Consider the following 16,861-nt stretch of genomic DNA (forward strand, 5'->3'; position numbering starts at 1 on the left):
TAATATCATCGTTAATGTGTACCATTCTGTCAAAAAAGTTCTAACACTGCTTTAGAAATGAATGAAGTTTGAAGTTAGCCATGCCTTATGCTAGCGTTAGCTTGTTCGCTAGCACTCCATGTACCTAAATGCTTGTGATCTTGCCATAGTCATATGGCTTTTGGTCTCGACCGAGTCCAGGTGTCTTTATTATGTTCATAATAATATTGGAGGGAAAGTGAAACAGCTTGGACGGGATGTTGTTCGGCTTTTCACAAGTTTAGACAGCTACGCCAACGTTTGCTAACGTTAGCGCAACAGCGTTAGCCTGGCCTGCTAGGTAAATATTACGACTGCCTGTACGTATGCTAGCGGACATTAGGCAAGGCAAGGCAAATTTATTTATAGAGCACTTTCTCATACACAGAGGTCATTCAAAGTACTTTTACAGGCAGAAACAACAACAACAAATATACAATTGAGATACGTGAGAAGACAAACATATTGTAAAGACATAACAGTTTATAAACAAATAAAGTAATTAAAATACCATCAACAAGCCTAACTGAAAGCTCTGGAGAAGAGAACAGTCTTTAACTTAGATTTAAAAATGGTTACAGTTGGTGCATGCCTTAGATCCAGCGGAAGCTGGTTCCAGCAGTGGGCAACATAATGGCTGAAGGTCGTTTTACCACTCCTGGAAAGAACTCTGGGCACCACCAACTGACCAGTACCTGCTGATCTGAGAGACCTACTAGGCTTGTAGTCAATAAACATGTCGGCAATATATTTTGGGCCTAGACCATTGAAAGACTTGAAGGCAGGGTAGTGTCAAGTCTTCATGATTCTTATTTTAGGTGAGAACTTGTACAAATCTAGAATACGCTGACCGCGCGGATGGGGTTATCAAAACAGACATGTTTCCTCAGAGCAACAACGTGGCTAGTTGTACCATGTAGTCAAGATCACACTGATGACAGGATAGGAATTCCATTGTGGTATGTTTTGTTATTTTTAGTGCTTGTTGGTTCTTTCCTGCCTCCTGCATCCCCATAACATATAACCCTTTCAATGCATGTTACATTCCTGAGTGTGAATATTTTTCAGAGGCACTCTGTCTACATGCCATTATATGTGACTCCTGCATTCCTTGTTGGTCTTCTATGATACATGTTCAGCAGAACTAATGGATGTTTGTTTGGCTATAGTGACTGAATGACTCATAGTGTGAGTGGCACCAATAGGAAGCCTGTTCTCTCAAAGCTGCAATAATTGACAGTAACTCATCTGCCAGCTCATCTAAATACAGAAACCTGTGCTAACAGAAAGCTGAATCCAGGTCAAGTCATTATGGCATCATCAATTAAAATATCATCATCAACAGCTGGCACACCGCCTGTTTTTGCATGACCTATACATGCTTTTAGCAAGGCAACAAAGGTTAGCAACCAAAATTGGATGGCAAAATCTGCTAGCTCATTTGCTCAGCTTATATGTGTAATGTGATGTATTTCTGACTGAAATGGAATATGTGGGTGTCCTTTAGAGATCGATTTGATTAAATAGTTGAGGGATTTTAAAAACACATAAACACACACATGCACACTCACTGTTTTCTTCTCTCATTCAATTTGTTGCTTTCACACGATGTCTTATCCTGCTGTACAGCCTCTGTGTGATTTTGCCTTCAGCTTTTTCAACAAATATGACTCACACCACACTGGCAAACTAGCCCTATGGCGTATCACATTTGACCACACACAGGGTATACATGTAAGTGTTCATACACATCCATCCATCCATCCACACACACACACACACACACACACACACACACACACACACACACACACACACACACACACACACACACACACACACACACACACACACACACACACACAAATCATGTCCAGCTATTGTGTATTTAAAGTGGCAACCTCCTGTTTTGTTCCTCCTGGTCTCCAGTGCCTGATGCTGTTGTTTAATGAGCAAAGGCTCTCCTCAGACTTGCTTCTAGTCTAGTCTGCTTCTGTTTTTGTGTGTCTGCTGTTGCAGCGCTGACCAGAGAAGACATGCAGGTGTGTCTTAAGGCTAATTGCTGCTACTTGGCTGATGGTCTTTCTGTGTTCCACTCTCATTGACTCCCCGGACTCCAGGGGGATTCCCATAGGCACCCAAAGACAAACAAACCTGGACGGACAATCGATAACGGATGCAAGAGTTACTGCTCCGCGCAGCCGCTGATTAAGATTCCCTGAGAATGTGTGTGTGTGCACTATGTAAGAGCGTGAGTATGTGAAGGTGTTTGCTGATTGTCCCCACTCCTTCTGTGCTAACTGGAATCTTCAGCCAGTCCCTAAGTGCTTGTTTATGTGATTTTGATTAAGAGCATCACAGAGTTCAGAAGCATCCTCACAACAACACCACATTAATGCTCCCAGGTAATTATTCCCACATTTCAGGTTCACAACAGGGTAGGTGAGATCGTGTCTGTGCCTAAATGTGAGACCTGACAGTGTAAACAAGGCTGTGTGCTATTAGAAGGAAGCTTAAGATTTAGCTTTTATAAGTTTCTGCCTTTTGTTAGTGAGGAAATGTGTCACACAAAACACCTGAACACAACATGTAAACAGATAATACTCACTCAAGTCATTAAACTCCTATACATTTGCCTAATGTAATAAGAATAGAAAAACGTGATAACACAATATACACACACAGACACACACACACACACACACACACAGACACACACACACACACACACACACACACACACACACACACACACACACACACACACACACACACACACACTAACAATAGATTAAATTAGAACATATACTCTCAGTGCCCTACAGTATAGCACACCAGAACATTTATTAAATTAGGTGTTATATTATTGTTTTTCTGTTTTCAGTTTCTTAACACTCAATTTAAATGTAATGTTTCATTTAGTCAAAATGTAATGGTTAACATTCTGGGATTGTCTTCATTTATATATATATATATATAATATATATATATATATAGTTTTTGTGGTCAAAAACTAGAAAGCAATGCTGTGCGTTAGTGTTATCTCGCCTTTCTTCACCCTCTCTAACCCTCCATTCTGCTCCCATTCTCACTGGGCTCATGTTTGCTTTTTCTCTCGTCTCCAGCCAGCCTAACTCACAATGATGATCTTGACCAAGCGCAGGGAAAGGTCAAGGTTGGACTGCAAATTGCCTTAAAGCAATCAGCCTTGTCTCTCTGCGCTAACAATGTGAGCTTTCTGTCTCTGTCGCCATCTTGTCGTCTCTCCATTTCTTTTCTCTCGTTCTCCGTCACTGTGTTTACCCAGGGGGTAGATGTGTGTAGGGGAGGATTGACAGCAGGAGGGTGAGGGGGGTTGGGGGGAGTCTCCCCTGCTTTGAAGTCTCGGCTCTGACCGGCGGCTGGGCGAGGGCTGGGGACTTGAAAGCACCAAGCGCCACTGCCTGGGTGACATTTCAGCACAGACTAGTGTGACCCAGCAGGGTGCTTGTGTGTGTGTGTGTGTGTGTGTGTGTGTGTGTGTGTGTGTGTGTGTGTGCGTGGACAAGAGAGCGTCTCCTTATGGCTTCAGCTGTCCTCAAGGACTGCTGGCTGCTGGGGGCTATTTGCCTTCACACCGAAGGGATTACCTTTCATTACATGAAAAACAGAATCACCCGTTCAACCTCTAACCCCTCTCTCAACAATAGTGCCATTGGGATGCAGTGCTACAGCTGATACCCCTGTTATAAATACACACTCAGTAGCTAGATCTAGTACACACATATATTCCACGAGCCATGGCTACATGTAACATTTTATATGATTTTCAGCACACACACACACACACACACACACACACACACACACACACACACACACACACACACACACACACACGCACACACACACACAAAGCTCAAGGACAGCCTCCTTTAGGTCAGCTGTTCTTTCCAGCCCAGTGTGCCTGAGTGGCTTTCCTCAAATGGCTTCACACACACGACAGACTTCACTTCAATGTGTCACACAGTACCCACTCAGCCAAACATCAAAGCCTGCCCGTGGCCTGTAGCTGGACGAATGTCTTAATCTACCTCCCGACTGTAAATGGTGTAAACAGGTGTTAACATGTCAGCCCACAAGATGCCACATGCCGCTGTGTCATGATCTCCTGAACAGCTGTCCCCCCCCCGCCATTATGTGCGTGGGTGTATGTGGGTGAGTGTGTGTGAGCATGTGTTTACTACAAGGGTTATAAATGGCTGCAAGAGGAGCTTTAGCCCTAGGTATTGTGTAAAGCCAAGGACAAATATAGGCAAAGGGCAAACAATGAAAGGGAGCTTAATGGCATAATTTTTTAATTTAATTATTTATTTATTTTTACCTTTATTTAACCAAGAAGAGACTCATTGAGATTAAAAATCTCTTTTTCAAGAGTGTCCTGGCCAAGACAGGCAGCAGTACAACCACACATACAGTACATACAAACACAAAATACACAAAAACACTAAAAACATAAAACAACTGAAACAGCAAATCCTTCAAAGTCAACCAGAATCCTAAACACATCAGGCAAAACATCTACAGCCAGATGTGGCTGCCTCTAAGTCAATCAACATCCTCTTAAAAGTGACCAATGAGACCAGCTCAGTAAGTTTCATGGGTTTCTGTAACTTGTTCCAGGCAGAGGGAGCAGCAAACTTAAACGCCTTTTTCCCCAGCTCAGTTCTAACCTTTGGAACAGACAGAAGGAAAAGATCCTGGGAACGAAGATTGTAAGTCCCGGTACTATTTACACTGATATAGGTCAGAAGGTAGGATGGAAGGAGACCTAAAATAGTCTTGTATATGAAGATATGGCAGTGTTGAAGTCTCCGTGTTGATAAAGGAGGCCACAACAAAGAACACGTTCATACAGTTCACAATGGTGAGTGAGGGCTTTCATACCAATGATGAACCTCAGAGATCCATGGTATACAGTGTCCAGTGCATGTCAACTTTGAGATGAAGCATGCATGTATAAAACATCACCATAGTCATCGAGAACACTTGAAATTTCCATCTGCTATAGCTTGAATTAAGATGGTAGGGAGAGAGACTGGCCAGTAAACAAAAAGTTCCTCCCTGGCCTGCTGCTAGCTAATGTCTCCATCAACAGCCATATGTTCCAACAAATTGCTCCTGAGCAAAGAACAGAAACTCTAACCCTTCTTTCTTTGTATGTCTCTTAAAGAAGCAGCTAATAATTCCTGTAATGTAAATTTCTCTCCTCAGGTGGAGATTGAGAAGCTGGACTACCACCACTATCTGCCTCTGTTCTTTGATGGCTTATGCGAGACTGTTCATCCGTATGAGTTCTTCGCCCGCCAGGGAGTCCATGACATGCTGGAGCATGGAGGCCCCAAGATCCAGCCTGTCATTCCCCAGCTCATCATCCCCATCAAGAGTAAGTCTGGGAGGGTGTCTACTCTCACGATTTACAAATCACTCACAACACAGCTCTTTTCCCAAGTGACCGTGTGTGTGTTAATGTCATTTTACCTTCACTGTGTTCCCCAGCCACTGATGGAAAAATATGGTTATCTCGAGACTGAAGAATGCTGGTATTGTGTCAGCCTAAATACAACAAGAGTATTGTTTAAAATGTCCCCATAAAGCTCTAAAGCATGTTAAGATCGTAGCTATACAGTGAGGAGGAGAGAGAAACTAATGATGAAATTTGTGCACGTGTGTTCTTTTTCAGTACTAAAACATGTTGTATTATGATACACACAGGACCATTGTCACAGCGATCTTCAACCATTGAAATACAGGAATTATTCAATTAACTTCTGAAGCAAAATGTTACCACTGTCTCATTCATTTAGATTAGTTTTACAAACATTTAATCTATAACTAAATATTATTATTATTTTATGAGTGGCTGACAGCCAAGCAATCCTCTCAGTTAGTTTTAATTGCAGCCTCAATACATATGTATGCCATTTATTTCATCATTTACTATTTTGATGACAGCATCGTTACATTTTGATTTCTGTTTGCTGATCTCAGACAAATCCCAAGTCTAGAAAAGACATTCTCACTTGCTTATGGTTTAGCTAGCTGCAGCCTTAAATAAATCAAACGCTAATAACACACACAATTGAATAAAAGGCCCAGTACAGTTGGTAGGAAACATGAGGTATCATAAAGAAAGTCCTTTGTAATTTTCTCAAAATTGACCGAGCTTGAAAATACTTGCGAATACAATAAAGAACAGTATTATCAATATTAAATTAAATGATTAAATCATTATTAACATGCATATATATTAAAAATGTGTTAACATCTTTTTGAATAATTACACACAGTAGCACTCTCAAACTGTTCACAGACAATCTTGCAGCAGTAATGGAGTGCAACCAAAACAGAACAACATACTTTACCAGGAATAGACTCACCTGTCTTCCACACTTGCGCCACAACAGATTCTAACATTACCATACAACCAGTCCTGTGACAAGTCCTAATTTGGTTTCGCAGTCATACGGTTTCTATTATTACATTAACCCTCAGGGCGAAGCGTCCTTGTTTTTGCATTTGCCAGAAGAGGTTGGCTCTAAAAGCATGCCTGATAATCTGCCATGTGCAGTGTGGTGACATGCTACATTTAACTATGTCATCGTGGTGTGCCTCCTTACCTTTTACATGCACAGACACACACACACACACACACACACACACACACAGATGAAGATGGGCGGAAAGGTTTGACTATAGACATCAGGATCTACAGTGATGTGGACGGGAAAGGTTTCCTGTGTGGTGAACAAGAGGGGGATCAAGGTACAGAGAAGTTAGAGGAATGCAGAGTGTGGCTTTTGTTGGAAATTTTCAGACACACACACACACACACACACACACACACACACACACTGTCTTTTGTTTGGCGCTGCTGCCAAGTGGAGTGTCAGTTTCAAAGTGGGAGCCTTTAAGTGGCGCCCAGTGATCCTGGGATAGTGTTCATGTCATGGGCAGTTGGCTGGTGGTGTGTATGTAAGTGGGTGTGTGCTCTTTGTTTATGTGTGGGTGTTGGATGTCTGTGGAGGCAGAGGGGCGTAACGGCCAGCACTAGGCACGGCTGTTGGAGACACAGACACAGACTGACCCTGGCACAAATGTCACCACAATACACATTACCCATTACACATCCTACGGTGTGACATATCTAGTTTTGTGTTTGAGTGTTACTGTATTTTTAACTGCAATATTCAATATATGTTGTTTCACAGGTGCATGATTTTCCAGCATCTTTTTCTAGATACAGTTTAAATATTTGGACGGCCTAATGTCTATTTTGCCCTTCATCAAGAGGCACCCACTTTACATACAACTTGACATTATGCACAGAGCGACCGGGCCACTAGCTAACTTAGACAGTAGTTTATAAATTCAAACCCCTCAGCAGTTTTGGTCATTTGCCTCTGGGAGGTTAGACCAAAGGTGATGGTTATGCTCCTCATGAAAAACACACACTTTGCACTGAAAATGGAATTTTAAATGGCCTGCTCCTTATTAACTTCTTGGTTTATTAAAAATCAGGCCTGTTTCGCCATCCACAAGGCAAAGCCACCAGTCCGTGTCTCTGTTGCAGATTAATTACTTTTCTATGGAGCAAGGAAGAAGAAGGGATGGTGGAAAGAGGAAGAAAGTAAAAAGCTGTCTGCAGTCTAAAATGGCAAGATATATATTTTTCTCCTCTGACGTTAATACATCTTCAATGTGGCTGGCAGGCTCTTATCTGCAGAGTGACTGAGTCACGTCAGGCCCTGGTGAATTTTGATGATGACTGCAGGTCGCACAATGAGAATACACAATGAAGAAGGCTCTGGCTGACATTATACTCTAAGGCCCTGTCCTCAGTGACTTTAAGACTGAACTCTTTCCTACTGTACACCCTGTTGCCTTTACCCCATGTTCGAAAGGCTACCTTATACATGGAAAAAAAAATAAACAGGGAAAAATATGGATTTAATACATCTTTGTGGTTTTGATGAATTTAAGAGGGTTTTTTTTTCTTAAAATGTGTTTTTGGAAGTAACCACTGGATACAAATTGAAAAGCTTAAAGGGCAGAAAGAATATGGCTAATTGTTTTATATGAAAGTATAGGCAAAAAAGGTCCTGTTGAAGTATGATGGTGATTTAAGAAGAAAGGGTAAATGTTAGTGAAATGCTGTGGTTTGGGTTTTTCTTGCTTCCTTAAACAGGGAGGAGGATTCAGAGCCATGCCTCCATTGAGCCTCAGTTGATTGGCATAACATTTGTTCAGCTTTGGACCAAAATGAGACTTTCATTACAAAAAGATCCTCAGTTACGCCTCTGCACGGGAACATCTTCTTCTGTAAAGTATATTTATTCTATCAGTGAGAACAATTCAACCACTAAACTCTCCAATGTGTTAACCTACCTCTGACATTCCACAGGAAACAGAATACAAGGTCACCACTGTTTCATTTTCACACTGAATATGAAACAGGTCCTTGCATGAATAGATTTTTACTTTATTCAGATTTGTCCCAACACAGGTTTTATACTAGCATTAATACATCAGGTCCTTGGCTGCCTTCTCCCCCGCTCTTTTAATTATTATTTTTTCTCCTTTTTTTCTGCAAGGCGAGAGTGCTGATGAATAATTGAACAGTCCCGCAGTCCAAATGTCACAGCAGGGAAAATTGTTTGCGCTGGCTGGTAATTAGAATTTCATTGTTTGTTATGTAGGTTTGAAATTCCTGTCATTCCACATTCCACCTTATCTTGGTGTTGGCAGAAATCTCTGCGCTTGTTGATCTGGGGAGACACTAAAGAAGAGATAGAGAGATGGCACAAAGCACAATACATTTGCTCATTCAGCATCATCTCCACTGCTGGTCCTCTGTATAGGCCTCACACACACACACACACACACACACACACACACACACACACACACACACACACACACACCCGCAGCACACACACACACACACACACTCTCACTGTCACTAACAGAGACAAAGACAAACTCAAATGAAATGGACACAAAACCAAGGACCTGTTTCAACTCATCATTTTCTCACATGCTGCATGCACATAATCAAATATGACATGTTGTCTCATTGCTTTTAACATGTTTGTGTGCGTGATGGAATGTGTGTGTGTGTGTGTGTGTTTGTGTGCATGCCCGCGTGATTGTGTGTGTATTAGTGTGTGACTGTTATGTGTGAGTGTGTGCTTTTAATAGCTTTGCATATGAGCTGATTTAACACAAGCAGTGGGTGATGCAGTTGCTCTCTTTCTCTCCCAGTCAGTCTTCCCTGTCAATTTCAATATGGCGCTAGGGATATTTAGTTTGGTGAATCCATAGTATGACTTGCAGTGAACGAGGATGATTAAATCTCTGTGGAAGATGGAGGACTGTGGCATAGCAGTTGAATACGTTGGCGTCATCAACGTGACTGAAGAATAAACCCATTTCATAATTTCCATTTTTTCCAGCCTTGTTGGCAGCCATTTGTTCTGTGTGAGGTAATGTGACCAGGCCTTTTGCGAAGTCAGGTGTCAAGAGAGAAAAGAAGAATTGAAAGAGGGAAAGACAGAGAGCTTTAAGTTTAGCAGAACCTGTTGCCATAGACTGACCTGTTGTCAGTGCTTTAGGTTACACTAAATTACTATATGATTTATTGGAATGTATCTTTAAGACATATACATTATTATATACATTTATTTCTTCTTTTTAAGACCAAAAACAAACAAAATAATTGCTTTAAATGCTATTGTTTGTTTCACGCAGTTATTGTTTAGGGTTTTAGTTTTTAGTCCTTCTACAACAAGTACCTCTTTCCTTTTTCTCTCTTTTTCTACATCTTTTCTCACCTATTAACACCTCCCCTCCATCAACCACACGCTCTCAGGTGTCTCTCCTCACCCTCTGCTTTCTTTGTTATGACTTTTTATTTTTATTTTTGTCGGTGCTCACTGGCAAAATAGGCGCTGTGATGCCATTACCACTCTCCTTTTGTGAAAGTAGGCATTTAAATGACAGTTTAAGGTTTCATAAAGATAAATAACGCAGGTCTGGTTTTTTTAAACTTGGGTTATGCTTACAGTCCGCACAGGGAATTACCAGCACTCATGCACAAGCTCACATGAAGAAAAAAAAACGGAAAAAAGGCACAAATAAAACAAGTGTAATAAAGAACTAGAAAAATATGTCAGTCTTAGTTGCTAATCACAGTTATTTTCTAACCCTTTGCCCTCCGCCTGTCACATCTCTTCATCTCTCTCTCTGACATTTTGTCTTTTGCTTTCCCTCTTCCCTCTTTCTCTCTTTGAATTTGTCTCTCTTGATCTCTCTAGCCCTCCATCTCTCCCACCATCATTCCCTTTTGTTCTCTCTATCAGTGGGAGATGGAGTTAAGTGCAGCTGTAGGCCAAATAGCCCAGTGATTGGCTCTCACTTACTCCTGCCTCCCCAGTGCATTTGAAATCACTGATTGCAGACATGCCAGTCTAAATCAAAGCCCAACTATAAAGGAAATGCTTTTAAGGGAAAGGGAGTATGTGGAGGTTAAAATTTATGTGTAATTTGGCTGTGTGTGTGTGTGTGTGTGTGTGTGTGTGTGTGTGTGTGTGTGTGTGTGTGTGTGTGTGTATACTAAGCCCCCTCTTATGTACCATATAGTTGCAGTTGTCAGAATCACTCCACATTTGCTGTACCTCCACCTGCCTGAACAAACAACCTGTAAATCAGATCTAAAACATGACCGTTTGTCCTTGCAGCCCCTTTTTTCTTGAACTCTAGCCTTAGCTGACCTTTGCCATCTGCCCTGCCCTTTAGATGCGCTGAATACGAGGAACCGTCAGGTGATCTGCACCACCCTGAAAGTCCTGCAGCATCTGGTGATGTCTGGAGACATGGTGGGAGAGGCTCTGGTGCCCTACTACAGACAGATCCTCCCCATTCTCAACATCTTCAAGAACATGAACGGTGAGTTCCAGCCATGCAAACGGTTGAGTGTTAATACATACAGATGGAGTGTCAGCATGTTGAGACTCTGCGCTTTTGTGGAGCAGTCATTGTGTAGACACGTCCCTTTGTGTTATGAATAATGTTTCATGCTAATACTGCAACTACATCGGTGAGTTAAAAAACAGCTGACAAGCCTGTGAAAGGCACTGATAGGTATGTGCAGTGTGTAGCCTGTGTTAAGGTTGTGGTTAGGTTAAACCAGGGGATTCCACAGAGCTGCTCTTGTTATGTTTCTCTTCTGGGTTGATTGTGAATCTTGTGACTTCCAGGCAGAAAGCATCCTGTTTTCTACCTATTGTTTTTTCTGTGGATCCAATGTACAGTGTGCGCTTGTCCCTGAATCCTTTTTCCTTTTCCTCCCACAACTTTAACATCCACTTGACAGAGAAGCTCCATTTTGTCCTTTATGCTGTCAGTCAAGCTGCATTGTGCAGCGCTGTTGAGGGGGAGACTTTGTCCTTGCTCTCTCTGAAAGCCTCCACCTGGGTGCAACCAAGACCTTGGGAGATTGGCATGAGATAGGCAGCACGCTTTGTGTGGCTGTGTCAAAGCACTTAGCATGGTGTGACATGATAATAGCCCATTGAAGGGCTTAGAGGCACAACCGATCCCAACCACCACTCACCATACAGTCAGTAGGATGTGGAGAGTGACATTGTGAATCAATCATTTAAACACTGGCTTTAACAGGAGAAAACACAAGGCTTTAGTCTCTTAATCAATATCCAATTTGAATCTCTTGTCTCTGTAATTCACTTACATTATCTGTTACTATTTGGGTTTTGGGTCTAAAAAAAGGAAGGCGAGAGTCGAAAGAGATAGCGGGGAAAGACAAAGAATGGAAAAGAAAAACCTGCCTTATTAGCGCATGGCCATATGCAAATCTCCTCTGTAAATTAGCTGTCAAATCAATCCCCTAAACCGGTTTGAAGCGTGAGTTTCTCTGCCACAGCGGAGGCTCAGCAGTAGGCCAGTGAACCCCACCAGGAATAGTTTTATATCTTTCTGGTAGTTACCGTGCTGGCCTGTCTACCTGCCTGCCCACTTGTCTGTCGTCGTCTGGCGGGCATTGATTAAACCCGAGCCAACCTCTCACCTGGCAGACATCCTAGCTATTGACCTCTCCCAGAGAGCCCAGTCTGGGCCAGAGAGGGGTCCATACGGCTGCCAGAGCACAGGACGCAGACGGCTAAACGAGTACAGTGCTTCCTGTTCAGCACTTCGTAGGCAACCAGTAGAGTTTTTCTCTTTTTTAAACTTTGGAAGGACAGGAAGTAAGAACACATATAAGTTCATAGATATATAGATAGATAGGTAGATAGATAGCTAGATAGATAGAAAGATAGATCAAATATTTCCAGTGTTATTATTTTTTCCCATTTCCATCTGAAGCTTTACTGTTATATACGCTGTCAATTCCTGCTCCACCCACTCCCTGCTAACACACAAAGATCTGACTTCAAATAAAGAGAATATGCGCTCCTCTTTTGTGAACCAAACACACTGTGAATCAGAAATCTGTGTTGTTTCTTTCTTATTCGCAAATATTTCAGGGTTGTTGTTTTCTCACATTCTTTCTATCTCTGTGTGCCTTTGTATCTGTCTCTCTTCTGTTTTATGTAGCTTGTTTATATCAATATCAAAGCTTTCATTGAAGTCCATCTATTATCTAATCTTGCTTATATACACCTCCAGCTCCATCCCACGCTCAGTTGGCTGTCTCAACCAGAGCCAGCGTGCTGTCTCTAGCAGACAGGCACGATCATTGTGTTTATTACACTAGAAGACACAGAGGACTGTCTAGTAGTGTGTGGTAACATATCCCTTTGGCTCTCCCACACTGTAACTCACAGAGCTTGCATGGCACCCTATCTACTAAACCACAAACAGGCCACTGTCCAGTATGTACCAAGTGCGTGTGTGTCAACAATTGTGTACAACTGTAATGAATAGATCTGTTGTGATCCATGTGCAGCTGTTAACTTCAGGATGGAATAAGGCCCCAGCTTTGTGTCTCAGTGTCTCTCTGTTCACTGTTTTGGATTTGGGCACATAATGCTCTACTAGATGCCAACTACATGCTATACGCACAGACATATACATATACAATCACACGCTGTCCCAGCTACAAAAGCTGACTTTGTCCCTGTCTCCCCAGTTGTTCTAGCTGTGAATCAATAGGCTGACAGCCACTGCTGCGTCGTCGGGCCTGCACTTAGATATCACCAGCATCTCATCATGGGACAGATCCCCTAGGCTGTGTTCACACACTCCCGCTGTGTCGCTCCTACTCTGAGACAGGGTTGTGACCTGTTAAATTGGTCTGTGTACAGGCCTTATCTGAGCCATTTTTCCAGGGTCAGAGCTGGAGCTTTACAGCTATCTCCAAAATGGACCCTTGGGTGTCCTCTCACTCAGATGGAGCACTGGACCTCTGACCAGGAGATCACACTCATGCTCCACATGCTCAGCCTCTCTGGGATCCAGGCCTCTGAAGGAAGGAACGGCTTCATTGTTCATTGAGAAAAAATGTGCCTTTTTAACTGCCGGCTGCCGTTCTAACCACTGACACAGTAATGCATCATTTTGAAGCGCACGATAATGAGCAATCATATAATATCACCGTCCTTGATGTACCCCTTTTGTCTTCTGAATCAGCGCTCTCTGCTTTTGTTTGCTTTGTGCCTTTAACATATCAGCTGTGTTTGTGTGTGTGTGTGTGTGTGTGTGTGTGTGTGTGTGTGTGTGTGTGTGTGTGTGTGTGTGTGTGTGTGTGTGTGTGTGACAATGTTGAGGATAGTAGTAGTAGGAAATTATCCAATGCGATTTGCACGGCTCTCTTGCTTGATGTGATGAATCTTATCCCTAATGAAATGCAACAACGTTCCTTATGAAGGAGAGATGTGCTCCCTCATCCAGCAAATTCCTCTTCTGAGCTTGAGAGTAAGGGAACTCATCTACTGTACGTCATCTGAGGAAGAGAGAAGGAGAGTTTGTGGAGTTCGGTAAGGCAGCAGAGTAAACTACACAGAGATAATATTTTAGGGTCTTGAATAGGGATCGAATGGGTGCATGGCTCAACAATAAGGATTGCCTGATGGCCCAGGGCAAGTAAAACACCACGTCGGGCAAGTAAATATAACAACCCACTGGCCCGTTCAGGTTGTTATATTTGCTTAACATCACTGTTGAGCTGGAAAATGTACGTTAGCAAACCTGTCATGGTAACAACTACCAACTGTCAGTTTAAGGCCAGCTATCATCATATTTTGTGCCAATACTGACCTTATTTAGTGGATCAGGTAGTGGACAGACATTTTTTTCTTCATTGTCATTATATAATTCAGTTTCCACTGTTATCTTATATTACATAAAACTAATCCTAATGAGTTCCACACAGTGACATATTTTCAAATAGTAAAAAGAGGACACTGGTAACTGATACCACAAGTTGAGCTATCAGAATCGATATTGGGAAGACAAAACGCAGAATTTGTGCACCCCTAGTCTTGATGTCAATTTGTGAGAATAATGAAGTAAGGGATCTACATTATTCCACTTATTAAATGGCTACTTACTAAAGACTCAATAATTTGACAACAAAATACTGAAATGATTTTACTGATTCAAAAAGGGTCCTCCAGAGTCTTCGATCAGAACTGCTTCCAAAGCAACGGTCTGTTATTCATAGCAGCCGTCTGCTATACAGAAATAGCTATAACTATATTTCCTATATATCTTACACAAACATGTTGTGAGTAAATATGTATCTGCTTTAGTCAGATTTCATTTAACAGATAAGAAAAAAAATGCATTTTTTAGTAAATAAAGCTTTAATTGAAAAAACAAAACAAAAAACAAATAACCTGCATCTGTTTTGACCTGATCTCGGCCGATAATTTCAGCCTTTTGAAGTTTTTACTAGCCTATGTATACAGTATGTGACTATTAGTATACAAGGACACCCAGTGACCAGTACACGCTGAGAATATCTTGAAACACAGCTCACTGATAAATGATTTGGTTCCAGAACATTTTTATTCATTCAGCTTCACTATTTCATAGACACAAGTAAACTACACAAGTAAAGCATAAATGGGCAAATACTACATAGGGGAATGTTTTTCATGACATCTTCAGCCTCTACATCGCTCTACATTATGTCTGAATGTAGTTGATGTTTGCCTTGAGGGCTCTTCTGGTATTTATTTGAGCCTGCATTGTAGCATTGTAGTCGTTGTCCTGATGATTTTCTCCGCTTATCTGTAAGGTGTAGGTCCTTAAACTCCTATTCATCACTGACAAACACTCTCTCTTTCTCTCTCTCTCTCTCTCACTCACACACACACACACACACACACACACACACACACACACACACACACACACACACACACGCACACACACATTCACACACTCATGCATATCGCTCACACACGCTGCGGTGATCTGGTTCATTTGGCCTCTTTTATCTTCCTGCTAGGAATGTGTCCATCTATGATAAGGTCTCACCCACGCACACACACACACACACACACACACACACACACACACACACACACACACACACACACACACAGAGGGAGTGGCTCTCTGTCTTCTGTGCATGGGCAACTGGTAGGGTTTTTGTGTTGGTGACAGATGCAGTGCTGTGGCTGGCCACTCTGTCTTCCCCTGTGGGCCTGCTTTATCTGTGTATCACATGACACACACGTGCACAGACGCATACACACATACTTGCAGCTCATGTTAGACGTCTCTATGAATACTGCGGATCAGTTACAGCCCAAGCTGATCGCTGGAATGAAAATTAACAAGAATAGCTGGCTGACCTCATAACCCAGGACAGTCAGGAACAAGGAGGCAAGGACACGTCATCACGTCTTCATCTGTGGATGGAGATCATGTACATGTAACTGTCACATATGAAATGGCCATCATGAACACACACACACACACACACACACACACACACACACACACACACACACACACACACACAGACAAATCTAATCTAAAGAATGTTTTCCCCAACTAATTTTCATCTGACAGAAGGCCAAGCGTATGTCAGTGTACTCAGCCACCTGTGCGCTTGTCCACAAAACGTAATGTCCACAAGACGTAATGCTCCCGTTTATTGCCAGAACACTGCGTTGTTGCCTATATAGTGTTGAAGTTAATTCCTGGGGATTCCCATTCACAAACATTAGTTTTATTTAATGACCTTTTCCAGCTGCTGTCGTGGAAATTAATTCATTGCCATGCTTTCACTGTGTACATAGCAACACAACATAGGGGACCATGCCCACACACACACACACACACACACACACACACACACACACACACACACACACACACACACACACACACACACACACACACACACACACACACACACACACATACATGCACATAAACCTTTGGCCCCCATGTAATCCATCATCCTCCACAGACACACAGAGCTCCTTGTCCCTGCGGACGAAAGAACACACACCTCATCCTCAGCCCCTGTCTCCTCTTCCATGTACCCCTCTCCAACGGGAGATGTCTATCTATCAAGCAATCACAGCCTGCCAAGACCCTTCCGCCATTAAAATACAGAACGAGCGGGAAAAATGGAAAGGATAGAGAGAGACAGAAGGAAAGATAGCATGAGTGAGCAAGAGATGAAATCCAGGCAATACCGAGCTTGTCTGTTCTTACCTGCTCCACCGTTAGCATGCTTCACAGCACATAATGACTTTTTCCTTCTCTTCTGAAGCTTAAGAACAGACCAAAATGAGGAAAATAGTGAAAATATATTTTTATATTA

General features: G+C 42.3%; 1 protein-coding gene across 1 annotated transcript in view; it reads left to right on the forward strand.

Annotated features, from left to right (window-relative positions):
• The window catches only part of pacrg (PARK2 co-regulated), a 199,142-nt gene that overhangs the window by 125,263 nt on the left and 57,018 nt on the right, over nucleotides 1–16,861 (forward strand). Inside the window, exons 5-6 of the mRNA XM_078278117.1 lie at nucleotides 5,272–5,443; nucleotides 10,855–11,004. Coding sequence (XP_078134243.1) covers nucleotides 5,272–5,443; nucleotides 10,855–11,004 — 322 coding nt within the window. The remainder of the gene's footprint in view (nucleotides 1–5,271; nucleotides 5,444–10,854; nucleotides 11,005–16,861) is intronic.

Source organism: Sander vitreus, chromosome 20 (genome assembly GCF_031162955.1).
Source record: "Sander vitreus isolate 19-12246 chromosome 20, sanVit1, whole genome shotgun sequence".
In the NCBI taxonomy this organism is placed as follows: domain Eukaryota; kingdom Metazoa; phylum Chordata; class Actinopteri; order Perciformes; family Percidae; genus Sander; species Sander vitreus.